The 23,079-nt window shown below is 41.6% G+C and overlaps 2 protein-coding genes and 1 long non-coding RNA gene across 5 annotated transcripts in view; 1 reads left to right on the top strand and 2 right to left on the bottom strand.

Annotated features, from left to right (window-relative positions):
• LOC145435205 (uncharacterized) overlaps window positions 1-17,076 on the bottom strand; it is a 50,833-nt gene extending 33,757 nt beyond the window's left edge. For 2 of the 3 annotated variants that reach the window (XM_080312536.1, XM_080312545.1), the window contains exon 1: window positions 16,961-17,070. In XM_080312536.1, the coding sequence (XP_080168662.1) occupies window positions 16,961-17,030 (70 nt within the window). In that variant the 5' untranslated portion in view covers window positions 17,031-17,070. Of the gene's footprint in view, window positions 1-16,960 lie in introns of all 3 variants that reach the window. The other variant, XR_013913736.1, reaches the window with a different exon arrangement.
• LOC145435071 (microfibril-associated glycoprotein 4-like) overlaps window positions 1-23,079 on the bottom strand; it is a 489,059-nt gene that overhangs the window by 149,976 nt on the left and 316,004 nt on the right. The window lies entirely within an intron of this gene.
• LOC145435290 (uncharacterized) lies at window positions 17,231-18,163 on the top strand. Its single transcript, XR_013913793.1, has 2 exons — window positions 17,231-17,359; window positions 17,430-18,163. It is a non-coding gene; the product is annotated as an uncharacterized LOC145435290 (long non-coding RNA).

Raw genomic sequence — 23,079 nt, 5'->3', positions numbered from 1 at the left:
CCATGCGTGAAGTCACGCTCTCCAGAACAAAGATAAGAGGAACGCCGTCATCTCGAACCTAGATGATACTGGTGAACTCGCGACAATACTCGTCTGGTGGGTAAGATCATATACTATGACTGATCCGATCACTTTCCGATTGTCATATTTTGAGTTGGTGGTTCTTCTGCTTGGTGTCGTTGGGATGCTAGCTGAACAAAACAGGTTGCAGGTTGTTACAATTCGTAACGGGATCAACGCCAGGCGTAATAATGTTAGTTGGCAAGTCGGATCGAGATAACAAAGCGATAGTGAACACAGAGACGACAACCGCGGAACAAGATGAAATTGGAAGACGCAAGCGCTACGCGACACAGCTTCAACCATTGCCGAAAGAATCGAACTGTCTCGCAAACAGGCCAGGTCCTGTCCTGTCCTGAACACAGCAAGCAATGAATGATCGAACCTACGAACGACCAACCCGAACCAGCGCGCATGTAATTATCTCTCGGCGCGCGCGTCGAAGCAAAGGATGTGTGGTGAACGCGATTCACTTCAATTAACGAAATAGCAAATACCCAAGCTTTTGTCTGAGGATCACCTTCCCAATAACATACATACTTCTCTCTCAAAGTAGCTCGCTTGCACAAGGTTTTCATAGTTCCCACTTCATTTGAATGAATGTCAGGAAATTTCGTTCTCATTATTCCAAATAATGGTTTAGTAGGCCATACATTGGTTCTCAACCGGTTTGCCGCGACACACTTTTGTGCCATTTACGTGTCGCAATTCTATTCTATAGCGAACGAACATTGATCGAAAACGGGCTTGCCGTGGAGTTTGTACAGATCTGACAAATCAAAATTGCTGTCATGCCTGAAATCAATATCCCTGTGCCTGAAATCAATATCCCCGCGAATTTACTTTACCCTACACATATAAGCCTGCCATAAAGGTTGAATTCAGTTTTGCACATTGCGTTGATTGAACTCAGGGAAGAGCAGGCATGACAATGCAGTTTTCAAAATTCTCACCGTCTTCCTAATTACCACCAGACATGGGGTAATTCATGAATGTAATCGATTGCGATTATGATTTCTTCTGAATAGTATATTCATATTGAAATGAACTTGAATATTTTCGGCTGATACTCGCCAGGGGTAATCGTCAGCAACTAGTACAATGTTATTTCCTACTAGTTGCTGACGAGTGTCGGCCGAAAATATTCGGGCTCATTTCAGTATGAATATACTATTCAATTGTATATTGGAGTTCTGCACCTTCAAGAAGCTCTACGATTACATTTGTTTTGCTCCTTAACCGATTGGCGCCGGCTGCAATTTTCGAAAAAATTTACTTCAATTTTCAAAGTCGAAAAACTGTACCTTAATAGGATTGGAACACGTCAAGCAAGGTGTCGTTCGATTCAGAACTTCAACGCGCATCCGATTGCGCCACTCAAATCATTTCGAGCACTGTGTCTGGCCACTTATATCAAGAGCAAGCCGAGAATTCGTTGATGAGAAACGTATTACATTTACTGTACTCTTTATAAACCTTAACATGGATATCTGGTGACATAGGCTTCTTGTGAATCATATCGGCGAGGAAATCATGATTATGGAGATGGCTCAGTCGATCTAATACGCCCTAATATCGCCATTATCCAATAGATACAATACTGACGGTTTGCACAATAAACACGCGCCAGGCCGCAGAGTGAATGAGTCATCAGCGAGTGAGTGAGTGACGCGCGTGTATTTATTGGGTAGCGTAGCCTTCCAGGGCAATTACAAAGCTTATAGAGCACGTAAATGGGTCACTTTAGTATTGATAAACGGAGATTGTCAAGACTTAACCATAAGGACAAACCACAAACGCATATCTTACTACTACGTAAGGTTTATGACGTTAGTTGGTAGCACTTCATACAGACATGATACATTGATACACACGTTTGCGGGGAATACACAGCGTGTAGAATTGGTCTTGTTGCGATATATACATCCCTATTAGCTGTTAGTCTGATGTAGATATAATCTTATGGGCATGTACTCTCCACAGAAACAATCTAAGAATGTCTACTACCGATAAAATTCAGGATATAACACACTATGTTACAGATATTCGTCCCAGCGTTTGACACTAGTGTGGTAGTCTGCAGGAATTCTCTTCACGATTTTTAGAAGCGGTCTTGGGGTGACATAGGCATAACTAATGTTGTTTATTTTGGCCTTGAAGGTGGAGATTGGCTAGTTCTATTGAAAGAGACAATCCATAAATGTCTTTCATTACTACAACGAAAGATATATATCGTTATACGACAGCTCTTTGTATATCCAGATGAACACTTTTGCGTAGGTATATGCGCTGAGTAATATTGTATTTATTCCGAATTATACTTGACTATTAGCCATTATTTAGAATCGTATAGGCAGCAACTATTCACAGACACAATCTATGAAGGTATATCACTATTAGAACTCGATACATATCCCGTTTTGTGACCAGTATTCATCCATCTGCTTGTAGCTGGTACGGTAGGCTGCGAGAATTCTCTTCCCAGTTTTCAAATGCAACCTTGAGCGATGCAGACATAACTAGTAAAGTTGTTTTAGCAAGAAAATCAGAAGCTGACAAGCACTATTCATAGAAACAAACTACAACAACTGGCTATGACGAATAAAACCAAATATACGACAGGGTATATGATGGGTATCGGGAACGCGCGTTTCCGCGAAATGATGCGGTCGGCGGATATCTTTGTCACGCGGCCTATCACATAGATTTATAACACCTTATATGTAACTAATATCAGATACGAAGATATGTGTGAACTTGTATGGACACTAGCTTTTCACAGAAAGAAACAACTATGCTCTAAGACGGCTAGAACAAAACATACAGTACGTTATCTGAGAGTGGTCATGACGCGCGTGTTGCCGAGACAGTGTATTTTGCAACATATTTATCTACGGTATTTGATATCCGATTTCGACGTCTTAGATATAATATATATCAAATAATATGGTATCAATGAACTTGCACAAACAATATATATCCGCAGACATGAACAGCAGCGACCTAGCACGATTAGAACGGGATATATAGTGGTTCTAATACAGTACGCTTCCCTCTAACGGCAATGGGTAAAAATACCCACGCCGGCGGGAGACGGTTAAGAACGTCTCTTTGAAGACATGTTGGGAGGCAATATACCTACCGATTGCGATGAAAATGCTTCATGGGAGAACAATGTTACTTCATTTGATTCTTACGTCACAATATACCATTGCCCAACTTTATAGCTGGCGATTTCTCGCACCTAATGATTTGCATTCTAGACAAAACCGTAACTGCCGCACACCAAACCCCCAATTGGGTGGGGGTCGCTCGAAGGGGGCTCATATTCGTAAATAAAAATAAAACTAAAAATAATAATTGAGTAATTTAAAAATAATAAGAGTAATTGTGAGAACTTCATCAACTTGAAAATTTCCTTCGCGCTTTGTGATTTCATCTCGCTAGACATCTCAATTTTAATATGAACAATTGCACACCCCTCCCCTTACGGAAAAATTCTGCCTAATTTATAGAAATAAACATTTCGGTGTCTGCCATTGCGAAGCTAATACATCTTTTGACTATATTAGGGTTGTTCAGATTTAGACATATTTTTGGCAACTTGTTCTGCGTAGTTACAAATGATAGGTTAGTACATCAAAACACTTTTACAAGCGATTTTGGTCATTTCCATCGCGATCTTTCTTGCCAGCAAAGCCCCACGGGTAAATTCTCCTTACTACAGACATGTCATATCTCTTTTTGTAGTGTTGACCCTGTAACTGGTTCAAAGTTATCAGTTAAAAACGGCTGTATAGGGATGGGAAATATATCTGTTATCATAGGTGTACTGAAATGCAGTCCTATAAATGTCAGATATGTATCTTTAAGATACCGTGTTATCCAATTTGATGGTAGACTAGAATTTGGTTGAAGAAGAATGTCTGAAACGTTGGAAAAGGTTGTGCTGGACCCACCAATAACAAGATCGAAGTCTGCTCATCATTTGGTCGGATTTTCATCTGAGCGTATTATTCACTCAAAAGTTACCTACTCACGCCAGGTATACTACAGTATTTGTTGTATCTGCAAGAGATGTCCTAAAACTACCAGAACACAGGATTGTCTTCTTCAAACCGTTGAGGAGGTTGTCAAAATATGAAAGATGGCAAGAATAATACCTATTAAGCAAATGCACCACATGCCATGTGGATGGGGACTATTCAATATTCTCAGAATATGTTCATGTTGGCTGATCAGATGCAATACTCGTCAAGTTTCGTTACTCAACTTGTTTGAACTTGTTTCTAAGCTTATTCTATGTTCCTGCTTCGCTGGACTGCATCACTGGACGTGACGCGCCTGAGATACATTCACGAGACACGCGGTTACACAACTACCGATAAAGATGCTGCTGAATCTGCTCACAATAAGTTGAGGACGCATCCATGGTACATTGTGGAAGAAACTGTGCTTTATGCCCTATTCTCAGAAAAATACAGTTACGATACCAGAAAAAGCATTGCAAGCCGCCTACTTATTGTTAAATACAACAAACTAGTGGTCTTAATGACTAATGATGTTGTTATACCAAAACGATCACAGGATAAACAAAGATCGGTATAAGCTTCCAATTATGCTTCATCATCCAAAACACTTGAATCAATGTATGAAAGAATACAATCACAGGGCCATTCATTATTGGCAGCTACTCCCTCTATCACAGTCATGCAGAGAACGAATTCTAGATATGCCTGAGGTTAGTCTTCTGCGTGCTGACTGCCTCATTGCGTCGAGCAAGTGCAACGATGAAGACATCGTGCCATGTAACGGGTTAAGCAGCAGCTGGAGCGTGAAGGTGCTGTGGAAATTTCAAAAAATTGCAGCTCCATTACGGTGGCATTCTGAAGGAAATGGTTGCAGCCAAAAATTTTTGTTCGTTTTGCCCTTCAATTTGAGACCACATTATTTTTAGAGCGCAGCGCCCCTTCAAAGTCAGCAAGGTGGAACGAGAGAAGGCCTGTGCGCGGTCATGGATTCAGTTAGCAAGATCAGGAACCAAAAGGAGTTAATAGAAGGTAAAGAGGTCAGGAACCAAAAGACAAAAGGAGAGTATCGACTCGGAAGAGCTGGACAGAACGGAGGAGCTAAATGAAAGTGTTGTCCTGCCAATCACAAGCGACAACGAATTCCCATGTATGAATTGCAAAAGAAAGGTACAAATTGAAAAAGAACGGAATTATTATCCATAGAGCTCAGAGTCGAGCGACGCGATGCTGCTGCAATGGAGTTGGCGGAGATCATACGTAGTGTTGGTGATCGGTTGAGCCACAATAACATCGAGCCACAATAACAAAGAAATATCCAGCTCATTTTAAATATATATTCTATTCTCAGCATCATTGATAGAGTTCAAATTCAATGTACCAAAGATATCTTCCGGAGAGTTGCCTACGGATAGCCAATCAAAATATCAACTAGGGCAGAGTAGCCATTTTATTCTACTTAGCGTACAAACTTATAACAATGGTACGTACATACGGACTGCCAACGAATGTGAATGCCATTCATTAATGCATGTATCAAAGAAAGATTGCAGACCTTTACGCATGACAGACCGTGAACATCCGCCGACGCGGATACGCCGGAAATTCCGACTACTTCGACTAGTGACGTCGTTACGACTCCCGAAAAGTCAAGCAAGAAAAAATGCAATCGCATGACCAGCCGTATCCGCCGTCGTGGATACGCTGGAAACTCCTTCGGGACTGGTAGTCCTCATGACTCCGAAGAAGGCAAACAACAAGAAGAAAAGACAAAAAACTGACGATTCTCCGGCTTCTTCCAAGAAGAGTAAACGCGATTAACCGGTCCAAGTGTCCCGCTGTTTTTACTGACAATATTCTGTGTGTGTTTCTGTGATTTTAATGGAGGTGGGTTTTTATCGTTTATTTTCATGGTGTGTATTTTTGTGATATAGTGTGCTGATGCTGGCACAAGAGCCGTAAAACAGTATGAATAGCGAGCGAGAGAGCCCTCATCCTTAACACTAACTAGCACGGTACTGGACTCGGCACGGCATGAATTGCTACGCGGAACGTAATAGACTAACAGAGACCGACCTCGCGTTAACTGTAAATACCGCATGAGTAAACATGAGCGTCCTCCTAAACGCCGACCGTCCACCCTGGGAAGCTACAACTTCAACCGGTGATAAGTTTATATTTTAACGTGGGTAATTGTAGGTAGCGCGGTAGCAGTGGCAATTGACGCTTACAGAACTGGTATCTGGACGTCGGACTCTTCGGACTCTGATTTTTAAAAGGAGCCGATCGGGTCGAACACCCAAGGCCAGTCGTGCACATCAAATGTTGGGTCGGGCCCGTATGCATTTGTAGGATGCTCTTGACGCGCTCGAGCACACCACCGAGAGCGACAGCGAGGGGCTGTCTGACGATGACGACGCCGACGTAGCTGCGCAACTGGCTCGCATCCACGGACCGCCTGTTGCTGCGGTCTAGTCAAGAGACTCTGGCACTCGAAGCAATGCGAGTAAAAATCATAACGTCTTGAAAGTCATGCGCAAAGATTGGTCAGCAGATGGGCTGGGGTGTATTGTACGGCAAGCATGTACCCATCGAATTTGCATAAACTTTGACTGGGGATTCAGATATGTAACTATCCGAAAACGTATCTCGGATGTTTATTCTTACCGTTTATCACTGAACAGGAGTCATCCCGATGGCTGGTTCCGGGAGGACGATCTATACGCACTCGTGGTGTAGCCTTATATCTCACGCTCATGGATTTACTGAAGTCACGAAAGTCTCATGAAGTTCTCATGAAGTACAAAGGATACATGTCGTGACATCCTTCATCAAGTGGCTGACACGATTCTACATCGTCATGAAAATGGTAGCGGTCACCGCGACATTAAACCCTAAAACGTGCTTATAAATCCACACTCACGAAGTGAACGTCATTTATGGATTTTGAATAATGTACACCTCATGTCAAAATGCCATTAGAAAGATATTCATTCTAATTTTGGGATGGCATTAGGGGTAATACAGCAACTCTACTTGCATGCTACCTGACAAACCGCAAACAATTTGTTAAACTGGGGACATTAAGAACGACTGCTAGAGATATAACTTGTGGAGTGCCACAAGGCTTAGTCATTGGACCGACTTTTTTCCTTATGTATATTAACGACAGTGTTAATGCATCTTTATTTCGCACAACGCTATTTGCTGATGATACTGACCTCTTCATAACCTCCAACACTATCGATGGTTTGCATGCATCTGTGAATAGGGAACTCCCAAAAGTGTCGAGATGGATCCAAGCAAACAGACTCCTCAAGTTTGAATGCAGATAAGACCGAGATGCTCGTTTTAAAAATGCCAGTCATAATTTCACTGTGAACATCAATCATAAACAAATCTCAATATGTGACACAGCAAAATATCTCGGCGTCACCATTGATTCAAAATTGTATTGGAAGCAGCATATTGAATGCACAATATCAAAACTAGCTCGGTTTGTGGGAATAATGACCCGTCTCCAATCGTTGGTTTCCAGATCAGTACTACGAACAACCCAATTCTCTCTTTTTCACTCTCATCTGCAATATGGAATCGTGGTATGGGGAAATGCTGTGACAACATTTTTGTGCAAAATTCGAACGCTGCAAAACCGTGCGACACGGCTGATCTCATCTGTACCTTGACGTACCAATTTATCGCCTTAACACCGTAAGCATCGAATTTTGCGAGTTGATCAACTACATCGCTTCGAAGTATCAAATGTTGTCCACAAATGTGTTTTCAATAGTCTGCCTCCTGTGTTTGATGGCTTTTTTTATACCTGCTAAACATGTCCATTCCCATTACACGATATCCTCGTCTAAAGGAAACATCTACTTACCCCCACCCAATAGCAACTCAACTAAGAGATATATCGACTAATCGAGACCTATCATCTGGAATGCATTACCACCACATATCCGTGAATTGCGTTATAATAGATTTTAGGGATTGCCTTATAATAGTGTCGTTACATTCATATTGTTGCCCTACCTAACCTAGACATTGCTTCATTGATCATTTGCTACCATTGTTTGATTTTTTTTCTATTTTCCATCAAGTAAACATTTTTTTTTACAGCCAGACTGTTCAGAGTCAAGTGTACCTGTTTGATGATGGTGTGATCAGACTAGATGACCTTCTCGGTCTTATCGATCATTCCTATCTAATACCGAATACTGTGCACACATATTTTCTGTACCACCATCACTGCCGTTTGTTATGTATTTTGGTTCGACGAAAATAAAGACTCTCTCTCTCTCTCATTACAATACAGACGCATACTGAGTTATTTATGTTTGTGACTGGTCATAACTCCCCATAAATAGACGACTACTCGCATGTTACTGATGGACGGAGACGCACATTTTCTACGTCGGCAATTCCGAGGTCTGACCGTCACGATGCTAGCATTCCCATTGAATGTGAAGACCAGCAGAAGGACAACATAAATATTATGAGTAGGGCAATTTTTTTTTTACCTAAAAAACGGAAGATTTTGACTTGAAAAATCTAAATTTTGACCTTTTTTGACCTAAAAAAACTGAAATTTGACCAAATTTTGACCTCACGTATGCAAATTAGGTTTTTTCGCATATAATGTTAAAATTGTACTACTTATCTTCATTTCTGGTTGGAACTGTCTGTCCTTACAAAGTAGATTGGCCTAAAAAACGTTTTTGGCTCAAAAACTGACAGATTTTCACATGAAAAACTGACCTAACATGACCTAACGCTACCATTTCGACTTTTTTTGACATGTCAAAAAAAATTGCCCTAATTGCCCTAATTATGCCCTAACAGTGCATAAATTCAACTGAACATATTTTGTGATAATATAACCTGAAATAGCAACCAAAATACATGCACACCTAAAGGAATACTCATCAACAAATAGAAAACAGACATAACATAGCAGAATAAACATAATGAAACAGGACACGTGTGACATATGCACAGTTGCAGCAAAATCGCACGGTCTCCAACGCAGAACGCATCTCAACAAGTCTGTCACAGGATGCATGTAGCGATGGACAACTCGTTATGTCGACAAGTAACCGGATATAAAAAGTTAACGAAACCAGTTGTTCGTGTTGAACGAACATCAGAATAATGGCAACAATCAAACAGATGTTCCCGGTGCCAGTCAGTCGACTCTCACGGATCTTAACAAAGAAATGCAACGTCAACTGGGGTAATCACCACTAACTGGTACCGTCCGTTCGAAATATAGAGTATAAGGGATAGAACAAAAATGCTTGCATAACGCAAATTGTTATTATGGAATTCAGTCGTCAAGTGAACTCAGAACCGGACGTAAACCAGTACTAGCTCGCATGTGTGATAACATAAGTACCGGACGTAAACCAGTACTAGCTCGCATGTGTGATAACATAAGTGATCAATTAGTTGTGGACTTGATTCAGTCAAACCGTTCACTCAAAAGGTGATACTATATGCATTCATCCAATGCTGAATGCTGTCCGTGAATATAACGATTGTCTCCATGCAATGGCGAACATTATAACGACACACCCACATGATACCGTGTTAAACGTGGTCACACATCGATCGGTGCGTCCGACTACGTATAGCGTGCTCTGTCGTGGGCGCGCGTTCTTCTTGGTCCGCGGCTCGATAAGTCAAAGTAGACAAGTCAGCATTGCTCTTTTATTAAAACAACTAAAACATGACGATGCTCGTCCGACGGAGACTAAGGACGACTGGCTCGGACGGTGACTAAAAGCGACTGCATAAAAGAGTACAACACAACAAGACGTAGCAGTAACGTAATCAGTAATCAGCGAGGGTAATTATTAGGGCCATTTAAAGTCATATTTTTTTCTATGCATCAGTAAGTCGTGAAATCAATTTTAACGCAAAAACCGCATCCATATGGGGTAGATTAAGAAAGTTATAAAGTCATATTTTCCTGGTTAGGTCATATTTGAGTTATAAAGTCATATTGTTGTATACTTTGAATAAAAAGTGCCAATTGAAGCAATTGCGCACTAAGAAAGTAAGGCAATTTCTGATTGAACGAAGGCAAACTGTAAGAGGTTAGCCTATAACATTACAGTCGCAGACCTATGAGGCCACACATTGCATTATGAGGCCACACATTGCATTGTGTTACTACACAATCTGTTTTACTTCTGCACTGAAATGGGACGTCATTTGAAGTTCAGAGACTTACACAAGTGAAAGAAATAGTCAACGCACGGGAAGCTGAAGGAGTTATTGTAAAGAGCGTCAAAGATTCAGTGAACGATCCAGAGTTACGAGTCAGTTAACAGAAATATGCCTCCACTACAAAAATATTTCAAACTTGATACTATCAAAGAGGCCAATGCTGATCTAAACGCCCTCGATTTCGGAAAAGATCCGCTTGAGCTCAAAAATTACATTAAGAAGCGATTGGACAAAAACGATGTGAAACAAATTATGGAGCTACAAAGACAAGACATTTCACCAGCGCTGTATGCAAAACTGCAGAAGTGTCAACCAACATCAGCGTCTGTGGAGCGCTCATTTTCCTTAAGTAATTTTTTTACGCCCAAATCGTAACTTTAAAGACTCCAACATTCCACAATACATGAAATTGTACTACCAAAGTGGTTTAAAATAAAAATGTATATGTATTACTGTTATGTTGTTCATGTTTTACTCTTCAGTTCCATAAGTGACGTTGGTTACATGTAAAAATACATGAATTTCGCATAAAGTCATATAAAGTCATATTTTCCCAAAAATAAAGTCATATAATTGATTTTTTAAGGTCATATAAAAATGGCCCTAGTAATTATAGGTTATTCATGGAGCGGTACGCTACAAGGGCCCCCTGGTTGGTAAAAGCTTTAGGATATAATATGGACACTACATCAGTCAACGATATAACTACGAATGAACTCTACCAGCGTGACACGGTAGTGATTACAGACTAAGATTCAAACACGAGTACAATTCTAATGGTTTAAACGACGAACTAAAGTGATGTGGGTGTTGTGGTAAAGCTATAACGACAAAATGATGCGTTTAGTTAAGCGACAAAGATGCACTTCGCAATGTGAAAGGCTCAATAACGGACACTCGTGACATACGAAGAGATTAATAAGCCTTCAGCGTAACTAATACAAGTGATGACGGAAAAGTGAAGGAGTGTAACGGCAATTGTCCATTTTAATTACTGGTGACAACACAAAATCATTCAAGTGACGAGGGATACGAATAATACGGCCACTGGCATATTAACGAAGCCAATCGGTTGTGGCGTCATGCAGACAGTTATTCGTTCGAATTGTGAAAAACATTTCAGTGCGGATCAAAACTTGATGTGGACACAACAAACTTGAGTGATGTACGGTGTGATTATCATTTCAAAAAAACGTGTGCGTAATTGTATAATCGTTTGGGACGTGTGATTTTGAATTCGAATTAAAGTTATCTGGCATCTGCGCAACCCAGAGAACGAGCGTTTGGATTTAGCGTAGCCGATACCATCGGAGTGAATAGTGAATAATACTAGAAGAGGGATTCACTATATGTCGAGGCAACACATTCTCAAGTGCCATGCACATTACTGAGCTTCGATGGCGAAAATGTATAGTTGATCGAGTAACGGTCGAGTGAGATTTTTTTGAATTGCGCGACTACAAACGTCGTCTAATCCTATGGTACGCAAGTAGGTATTGGTTGAGAAAGCTTTTGGGCGTAAGAGATAACGTCATAATTCGCTAACATAAGTCGAAGTTAGTAATATCATGTGATGATCAATCTTACAACAGTTTTGGGATATGTAACGTCTAGTCGTGACCAATGTTCCCTCTAAGCTGCGCACGTGCGCAAATGCGCAGTGCTGAAACGGTCTCTGCGCACAGAAAATCTACGCTGCGCACAAAAAATCAGAAATGATGTTTTGTTTTTATAGTTGTTGCGCACTGTTGTCCAATAGACCACGCAGGCGCGCAGATTCGTGAAAATTAAGATGGAACATTGCCAGGACCATTGTTATCACTGAAGTCCGAAACCGAGGTACAAGTGCGTCACGCAAAGGTAACTATTGCGCTTCGTGAAGAAATGAGAGTTCACAATCACCTGCGCCTCACGGAAGATATTTTTTTAGTATGGCCTCGTACACGATTTTTTTAGTATGGCCTCGTACACGTGAGCGATACTGATATCATTTCAATAGCGCATTATTTTCTGGGAATGGCAAAATAACATGGTTTAACAAAGTTATAAATAACAATGGGCTAGCTCGAAGTTAATCTGCGAGAAACTAACGAATAATATAGTCTTCTCCGCGTGGCATGAACATTGCGTAAGATTTACTCAGGACCGTAACTTTCGCACCCCAAACCCCCCCATTGGAGGGGCCGAGCTCGAAGGGGGGCCAAAATTATTTCGAGAATTAACATAAATCATGGTGTATTTTTTTGGAAATTTATCAGGATTTTTTTTTGCGCTACGCGCGTTTTATTATTGTAAAATATCTGATTATTGGGTACCCTTTCCCAACAAAAATTAGGCATGATTTATAGAAATGGGCAGTTGGGCGTTGGCCATTACCGCACCCATGACGCGCCACGACAAATGAAGTTAAAGGCTATGTAACATGCGACTCCAAGAATTGCGCCAGAACGATCAGCAGCGAGGAAACCTTGGGCGAAAAAGACTGCCCCGGTGCTGACCGAAAACTTCGATACATAAAATATATGTGTAATTGTCCATGTCCATAGGCGCCAAAATGGCTGGCGCCGAATGTTCCTGTCCTGGCGACCCGATTCCCACAACAAGATAAATGCCATATCGAGGGACCATTATTATCCAGTTAAGAAATACCAATTTGAAATCGTGTACGTCTTTTATTTTAGTACGTTTTGGCGATTTCAATATCTTTTGACATAGCAGATAGGGGGTCACCAAATATAGCATCATGTAACGAAGTCATTATATCAACGGGTACGCCCCAATATGTTTTATTATTACTTAGAGGGCCTATCTTTTTCAACACACCTCACTGGATCAGCTCTACCGTTAAATCTGATTATGTGAGCAGGGAGAGGATAAAAATTGATAGCAATATAGCCTATATGCAATTCCTGATCATATTGGCCGATGCAATCATGAATTATAGAAATTTTTCGCGCCTGGCGCGTTAAGGGACGCTACTATAGCCTACTAAATGTCCACCCAATGTACATGATAAGTACCGGATGAAGTCTAGAACCGTAGGGGGGTCTGGGGGGCGAAGCCCCCCAGTAGTTAGTTTTATCACCCTATTGGAGCGTGGTTGCGCACTGTTGTCCGAGGGCCTGCGTAGTGAGTTGGCGTGTTTGCGCAGACTCTTGAAAAATTAGAGGGAACATTGGTCGTGACTGATGGCGTAAAATAACGATAAGAATTCATTCGAGTAAACTGAAAAACGGTCAATACACATGGAACAAATGAATGAATATGCAGATATTGCTAGGGGAACGTCTATCAACATCACGGAGCGGAATTGTTCGACAAGTACACTGGCAATGGATTAAGAGAATCCCTACATTTCGATTGAACTTCGAGCGTTATTGTCACAACACGTTGTCATCGTTGCACGAATTAGCTCTTGCGCACTCCATATTTCGCAAGTCGTGTCGCCAAGGTCGGTGAGAAGTTTAGTAGTTTCTCGGATGCGTGAGCGGGTAATGTAGAACAGAACGTCGAACGCGTCTGTCACATAATACTGAGGCGAAGAGCGTTTTCATTCGGAATATGCCTATCAAGGTCATAGGTTAGTTGCAACTTGCAAGTCGTCGCTCGACAAGATTTAGTGATGGGGGGGGGATCTGCGTTTGAGCGCATTTCCCACTGTTTCTGTCGATGTCGAGGTGATTCGATTCGGTTCGATTCATGGTCCCATCATGAATAATGGTTCCGTCGGTTGCGTAAAGTTTCGTTCGACTCATCTTTCGTTCCACAGTTGGAATGCGTAGCGAGACAGATACAGTATAGCTGCATCTATATCTACGTATAAAAACAAGTATATCGGTGTCGGGCGATCGGATATATGAAGTTGCGAAGAGAATTCAGTGTACGTGGTCGCTGTGCTAAAGCTCGGTCATGCCGTCGTCGTGCCGCAAACATGCAAGTCCACAATCGATGAAGGAAGTTGTACTCGGTGAAGTCTTCAGCATGCAGATTGGAGTTGTTCTGGAGCCTTCTGTCAGCAGTATGGCGTACTCAATCAAAATTAAACTGACACAGACGTTGAGTGGCATCGGGTCGAAGCGTCGTAGCAAAGCAAGTACGCGTGGAAAGGTTCGAATTCCACGTCGTTGAAATCCCGCATCCATGAAAACAAACTAACGATTCCTATGTAGCTAGTGCAAATCTCGTTTTCGCATATCGTGAGTTCATCGTTTTCTATCATTGATCCTGGTCGAGCTTGCGGTATTGCATTTCCAAAAACATCACGTCGGCTATCACGTTGAATAGCGAAATCACGTCGGGTTCACCAAAATATAGCGTGCTCAGTCGTGGGCGCGCGTTCTTCTTGGTCCGCGGCTCGATAAGTCAAAGTAGACAAGTCAGCATTGCTCTTTTATTAAAACACATAAAACATGACGATGCTCGTCCGACGGAGACTAAAGACGACTGGCTCGGGCGGTGACTAAAAGCGACTGCTCGGACGGTGACTAAAAGCGACTGCATAAAAGAGTACAACACAAGACGTAGCAGTAACGTAATCAGTAGGGCCATTTTTATATGACCTTAAAAAATCAATTATATGACTTTATTTTTGGGAAAATATGACTTTATATGACTTTATGCGAAATTCATGTATTTTTACATGTAACCAACGTCACTTATGGAACTGAAGAGTAAAACATGAACAACATAACAGTAATACATATACATTTTTATTTTAAACCACTTTGATAGTACAATTTCATGTATTGTGGAATGTTGGAGTCTTTAAAGTTACGATTTGGGCGTAAAAAAATTACTTGAGGAAAATGAGCGCTCCACAGACGCTGATGTTGGTTGACACTTCTGCAGTTTTGCATACAGCGCTGGTGAAATGTCTTGTCTTTGTAGCTCCATAATTTGTTTCACATCGTTTCGCTTCTTTATGTAATTTTTGAGCTCCAGCGGATCTTTTCCGAAATCGACGGCGTTTAGATCAGCATGGGCCTCTTTGATGTTATATTACGATAAGATGTGCTACGTACGTTGACTCGTTGACAATGCAGTTCTCGATCGCAATGTCGGCTCATGTCATAAGATACTCACATGTCTTCATAATGGATGGTTGTCGCAGTATCTTATGACATGAGCCGACATTGCGATCGAGAACTGCATTGTCAACGAGTCAACGTACGTAGCACATCTTATCGTAATATAACATCTTATCGTAAGCAGATAAGCACATCTTATCGTAATATAACATCTTATCGTAATATAACAAGTTACTCATGGACAGCGGACACGATCGACAGTTTTAATGATCGATATGTTATGATAGCTCCATGCTCTGTAATCAACCGAACCGAGAAAGTATTATTATTGGCGACAAAGCGATTGCAATCACGTCCACGACTTCAACAGTTGCGCGACTCAATCGTCACTCGTTTAAGTCGACTCATGTGGAGAGGTTGCTCGTTCGGACACAATATTATTCAATGGATTCAGAGTGTGAAAGCGACAGTGGGTAAGTGACATTCGTGTCCGTATAAGTTCAATGCTATCGAGCAGCGACTGCGTTGCAAAGCATATCTCATCCACTCGTTTTTATTAAACAGACACGAATCGTTCGCGCATTCGCCCGAGGGAAGTCGTTCGTAAGTACATATTTGGTTTTAGCCATTGAGACACATAGCCACCCGTAACGTCATGTTAGCCACCCGTAACGTCATGTTAGCCACCCGTAACGTCATGTCATTTGCATAAACGCATCTCCTTAATGTGATAATATGGAGCGGCTCGCAGTATTGGGTATATCGAACTCCGAGTATGATTGAACAATTTCCGTGCCTTGTGGTTTGACATTTCTATCCAGATGTCAAGTGACATCTTTTAGGCGCGAGCCTACTTTGCTTCGCGTTGCATCTTAACTCACGACGTAGGTAGGTATTCATATCGGAAATGATCAGAAGCTTCCATTCGTATAGCACATACTCTGTGACAAGGTCCAACCTAATGGCAGATACTGCACTTAACATTCGAGTATGCAACGCAAGAAACTTATAACTGTAAATGAAGGATGATAACTGTAAATGAAGGATGTGGTGCAACTCATGACGTCGTGTAAAGGCATATCATATTGCATACAGTACTGAAGCATCGTTTGTTCATATATTTCAGGAGTAAAGACAATGAGAAGGCGGAAGGAGGTACGAGCAAGACGGAATTGGAAAAGGGTGTAGACGTCGTCAAGTAAGGACGTTATGAGACAAATACAAATACCAATTTTGATGTAGTATATACATATGGTTTTCGAGATCGTTCGACCAATCATATGTGAATTTATCAATGAAAAGTAGACGACTCTAGAGTATACTGCCGAAGATGCAACAAACATAAGTCCAACAAACATAAGTCAATCGATATATTTGTTCCTGCAGAGTTAAAGAACATCCTAATAAGCGGATCAGGCATGACACATGACACATATGCGGAGTGGAAACGAAATCACACAGACTCCGATATATGGCAGCCGTCCACGGATGGACAGAGGACCAACTAAAGTTATTTTACATATGTCATTATGCAAGAAATGGTAACGTCCGTAAAGGTGGTTTCTTGTTAAGGTCTGTGCGATATGTCCGCGATACCGAGTCTGCACCTACCCAGAAGCACGCAAGGTCGTGGTGCGGGCTGTGTTCGTCTTCCGTGGGGACGTCCTACATATCCACGCATTGGAGGAAAATGCACGCTGATAAAATTGCAGAAGAGCACAACGTCGGGTCGGCCGTGTATATAAGGCCAACTTCCACAAACTGATATACGACTCCGACCTGAACGAGGTATTAATTAATCGTATGCATGCTACATGTGGCGTATTATGTTTTATTATATCACAGTTACTGCAAAAGTACAATGTATATAGAAGCGTATATAGAAGCACGAAGCAATTGGACGAAGCGAATACTCAAATGGTTTTAAGCAAACTGAATTCGATCTTTAAGGAATTTGTTACCGATGACCCCGAGGCACTGATAACGTACATACGCAACGCCGATCACCAGGTTTCATACAGTACCATATTTAATGCAATGAATGCACTGAAAGGCTTAAAACATTTTTTGTCATATTCAGGAAATATTTTTTAGTGTGCAACCTAACCATGAACCCACTTACATGCTGGATATGTGGAAAAGAATTCGCCTCGAGGCCTAATTTGAATATCCATATAGAGGCGGGGATAAAGAATCACCACTGTGGTATTTGTGGCGATAGTTTCACCCGAAAAAGTAGTTTTTCGAGACACACACGTGGCCATGAGTGTCAAATTTGTGGAAAAAGATTTATCCGGAAAGAGAATCTAACAACGCACGAGGCTTTTCACTCTGCCGGTAAACACCACGAGTGCAATATCTGCTGCAGGATGTTCACCCGGAAAATTGACTTCACCAACCACGTCGCTACTCACTTCGGGATTAAAAAACATGAATGTTGGATATGTGCAAAACCCCATTTACTCAGTCCCAGAGTTCAAAGGACCACCTGAATGCGCATGTCAATGCCAGGCCACATAAGTGTGAAGAAATTTGTGCGAAAGAGTTCGGTCAAGAAGGCTCGCTCAGACGACATATGGGTATCCATGAAGACGAAAAATGCCCGATCTGTGGAAAAGATTTTCATCTGAAGACTCAATTAAAGTCACATTGAATATTCATGCTGACATCAAGCCCTACGAATGCTGTATTGGTGCGAAAAGATTTATGCGAGAAAAATGGACTCACAAGACACGTGGCTAGCCATGTAAGTGTAACGCTGTGAAATGCGGATCATTGAATTGTGTGAAAAAATAAAGAAATGTTGTTTGCGTCCTTCAGTCCCTATGCAGTGGTCAGATAATGACGTACATCGTATTACGGGCTGATTGCAGGATCAGGGATTCGGTTGTACTTCAATGTTTTTGTAAAGCACCGCTTACGCGGATGAGATGGCGTGGGTGATCCCAGATATATATATATATTTCGTTATTGCGACACAAGCATCCACCAGTTTACAAATCACATCCACCAGCTTACAAATCACTAATATTGTAAATTCAACCACAGAGTCTCGAAAATGCTAAGCCATGAAAACAAGTGGAACACGGACGCGGCTAGAAACCAGATTAAGCTGCACCGCACCTATGCAGTGATATCAGAATTCAATGACTGGTACAATGGTGTAAGGAAGTGGTTCTCAACCCGCGGCCCGCAGACGTATATTTTGCGGCCCGCGACATCTATCATTATGAACGCAATTACTACTATAGCACAGTATTGTTACATAATAATTTAGCTACTTAGCTCTCTTATCGCCCCGTCTCTGTTTCGATTGATTACTCATTCTTTGGTGTGTTCTGGTTTCTTGATATATAGCTCGGGTTTAGATTGTTATTGTTTTGAATCGGTATTCGGCTGGACTGTGGTTCAAGGGAATCTGGCTGCGTAGAACAGCTTTATATATAGCAGTGGTTCCCAACCTTTTTCGGTGGCAGGGCCAAATTTAGAATTTCAGAGTACGGCCGGGGCCGCACGAATACCAAGGCAATGGAAGGAGCCCAAAATAGTCACCAAAATACGAAAATTGGCATTGTTCCGATCATTCGCTTGACGCCATTGGCCATTGTGTTGCCGCGCTCCCGTTGTTCAGAACAATCAACCTTTGCTGGCTATTTCGGAGTAGTTTTATTGCCCTGGCGAGATTTCAACTCGTATTTTTGGAATCAGTGCGACATTTGCTTTCGATAAACACCGACATATCATATTATACGGACGCTTTGGTCGCGAGCTATAGGACTACAAATTATGCTGCTTTTTGCCGGCTAAGCAGTACGCATTTCGGCGTATTCAATCGTGAGTCACTTGTTGCACATGCACATCTATCCGTAAATTAGTTATCAATAAAGGGCCGTAACAGCACTTCGTCAGCCCCCCCTTCAAAAAAACATTTCTCTGACCGAGTTGTGCCGAGTGAGTGATGTGTTGAGCCCAGTGAGTGATGTGTTTGAAAAGGTAGGACCACTCAATAATAATTAAACATGTTCGGGCGTATACCTGTTGGCAGGAACGAAACAGCACTTCGTTAGGCCACCCAAAACACTTAGGTCTTGAGCTCCCATAGCGAAAATTTTCGATAATTCAAAATAAAATAGGTCAAATAGGTCAATAAGATCGGCAATTGCATATATATTGCTATCAATTACTTGTCCTCTCTGCTCACGTGATCAGATTTACCGGTAGAGCTGAGTGAGGTGTCTTGGAAACTGTAGGGCCCGCAAATAATAATTAAACATATTCGGACGGGCGAACCCGTTGGTACGACTTCGTTACATGATGTTATTTGTTATTTCGTGACCTCCAGTCTGCTATATCAAGAAATATAGAATCGCCAGAACATACTAAAAAACTAAAAGATGCACACGATTTCAAATTGGTAGTTCTTCACTGGCATATAATTTTTCCCTGCGGGATGGTAGCCTATTTGTCTCGTGGCGTTCAGATTGCCAAGACAGGAACATTCGGCGCCAGTCATTTAGGCACATATGGTCAATTATACCAATATGTATTTTCAATACACATAACGAAGTTGTCGGTCAGCGTAAAGTCAGTTCTTTTCGGCTAAGGTTTTCTCGCTGCCGATCGTTCTGGCACGCTTCTTGGAATCGCATGTTACATGGCCTAAAACTTAATATGTCTTCGTGCGTCGTGGCGCGGTAATGGCCAACGCCGATATGCCTATTTCTATAAATCTTTGCGTATTTTATCTTTGTCGAAGAGTACCGAATGATTAAGGTACTTGGAAACTTGAAATCGCGCGCGGCGCGAAAAATCTTTGAAAAGGTTGCATAAAATGTCATAAAATACTCTATAATTTATGATAATTCACTAAATAATTTTGGGCCCCCTTCGAGCTCGCTCCCTCCAATTGGGGGGCTTGGGGTGCGGCAGTTACGGTCCTTTCAATACCTACATCTATAGGTTTACTGCCCATTCAACTGGAAAGTTAGGGAACATTGCATTGAAACAGCAGTGACTTAATCTTAGCAGTCTACTCACAACTTTCCTGCAATCCTAATTGAAAACTACAGACTCCAAGCCAAGCAAATTTTTTTCATAAATCGATTTCTCAATATTTTTGTGGGGGCCGCAAGAAGGCTAGCTGGGGGCCGCGGTTGGGAATCACTGATATATGTATTTCACTCATCGCGAATGGTTTAAACAGAAACAAGAACAAGGAACGGGAAATTCAACGTCAAAAACTGGGTCTGTAACTATGTGTTAAACAATGAATTTGCTTTCTCAGATATGAATGGAAAACCGATGTGTCACATTTGTCGATGAAAATTTGTCGCTAGCGTAGAAGCTTAAAATAATACCACGACAGTTTCTTTTGCAGTCACACGTTTCGCCTGATTCCTAGAAAAAAACGTTTCCTGATCGTTAGTATAGCCGACGACGTTACATTCGCATAGTTCAAAACTGCTTGGGATATCGCTAAACCTAAGAAATCTGACAGAGAAGGTGCATTTCAATAGAACTCTGAACCTACTGTGATACTTCCGGAGCTTATCCGAAGGAAGACATCACCTAGCAAATTTCGAAGCTACAGTTGTCTGAATTAACCGTGACCAGAAGAGTAACAGCAATGCCAGTCGTTCTTTTATCGCATGTCCTGGTGTTGCCGCGTAGACTACTTGAGCCTAGCATTGGACGAATCCACCGACTTCACATAGGCCACATTACATAGCTCAATTATCTGGGTGCATTTTATAAGAGTGGACATATTTGTAGTGGATATGCTTGCAGGGCAAACGTGGGGAGGGGACTAGCGAAAAACATCAACTCGACAATGCTGACTTCTGTAACTATATTGGTGCAGGGTTCCAGCCATGGAAGGAAAGGAGAAGGAGAAGGATTGATTGGCTTGCTCAGAAATGACCCCGAACGCCCCACTTCTCCTCATGTCACTGAGAGCTCAAAGTGATAATGGCCTCTGTGACCGTAATTTTATACTTACGCCCTCACGCATTGAAACACAGTTCGGTTCTCTGGTGGTTTCAATGCGTTCGGTTCTCTGGTGGTTTCAATGCGTCAGAGTTTGAAGGTGCATATACCGATTTGGCAGCTAATGCAATGCACCTTCTATGAAGGGATTAATTTGCGCCGCTAGCGGATACATATTCTCATAGCAACTGCAAACTCACGAACGCTGCCCATTAATGCTTTAGAATGCATCAATACGACTGAGGTTACAGTAACGCAATTTTAATAGAAGCCCACAAATACATGATAATAATGTTCTGTGGCCCGCAGCGTCTTTTGCTGTTTAAATGCGGCCCGTCATACAAGGGAAGTTGAGAACTCCTGGTGCAAGGGTTGCCGAGTAGAGCTACAATATCAATAGGTACGTGGTTCAGTTCTGCTATGCCCAATAAATAACTTCGCTGCACGTGCATTGAAGCAAAAGCGCTCCACCGTTTCAGATACGCCACATGTCGCACAAAGACCATCGTCATGACGACCCAAGCGATGTAAATAGGCGTTCAGTTTACAATGCCCTGTCTGAAGTCGTATCAGTATCGATGAATCTTTTCTTGAGACACCTAGCATCGGGAAAATCCCGTGTGCTGCTTGTATTACCTTGTAATTGCGCGAGTGCTCGATTAAAATGACGCCGTGCGCTCAGTCATATCGAGTCCAATTTGATACAGGTCCACAAGGACGAAACGCACAGTAACACCGTACATAGACGATGATTTTGATACACATTGATAAACAGATTTTCTTAACTACATGTACAGCTAAATCACGATGTTATAGAAGGTAAATACTTGCATTGACTTGTGTGTTTGATGAAAATTGAGTGATTACAATTACGTTTTTTGACGTCGGGGTAAGGAAATTTGTTTTTCTTCATGCTGCGTTATATGACAAAAAATGAAAATAGATTCGTGGTTTTAATCGGACTGGATTGTACTGTTCAAATGTATGCTTCGATATGGGGACTTGACACTGAGCAAACAATTCTAGTCGTGACTTTGATGTTAAGTACTAGTTCTGCGTTGAAGTATTTGAGTATTAAGACACACTACCTCGAGTGATAGATTTTGTTCGTTTGAAAATCGAGACGGCCAATGAATATCGGTAGAGTACCAGTGGCAATATTGGCGGTATGTAATTTTTCGTGATATGTAACTATTGTTCTAAACCAGGCGACCAGCCTTTTCCACCAAAGGATCACATTTGTTTGACAAACTATTGCGTGGGTACTAGCAGCGCGCGGCGCGAAAAATGCTCGAAGTTCAATAATATTGTTACTTGACTGCTTCCAGACCTGCTGTGTATCACTGGACTCGGGTTGCGAACCGATGCGTCAGAACTGATATTTAATCATCACATCTCATGTGTTGTGACCAGTAATCGAATTATTAGCCGACCTTCCAGGGAATTTTATGGATCATAGAGCTCAGATACACAGTACCTCAAGCTATAAGCTCATTCAGAGATCTAAGCTACTTTTGTACCACCACATTTGAACGCTTTCAGATATTTAGCATAGGAAAAACCAGGCGCCAAGTAATTGATGATATCTAAAAAACGAAGTCTTTTTTGTTTACATTTTTTGGTAAATCCTAATATTTCATTATGAAATTCAAACACATACGTAATTTTAAAATTGACAACTCTAGCTAGTTTAAAACACGGCGGTGTACTTGGAAACATCGACTCGCGATTGTGTTAGATAGATT

The sequence above is a fragment of the Botryllus schlosseri genome, chromosome 1, assembly GCF_051294905.1.
Source record: "Botryllus schlosseri isolate E-star chromosome 1, Bs_hap1, whole genome shotgun sequence".
Classification (NCBI taxonomy): domain Eukaryota; kingdom Metazoa; phylum Chordata; class Ascidiacea; order Stolidobranchia; family Styelidae; genus Botryllus; species Botryllus schlosseri.
Note: the sequence above shows the minus strand (reverse complement) of the source record. Positions and strands in the feature narration are given on the sequence as shown.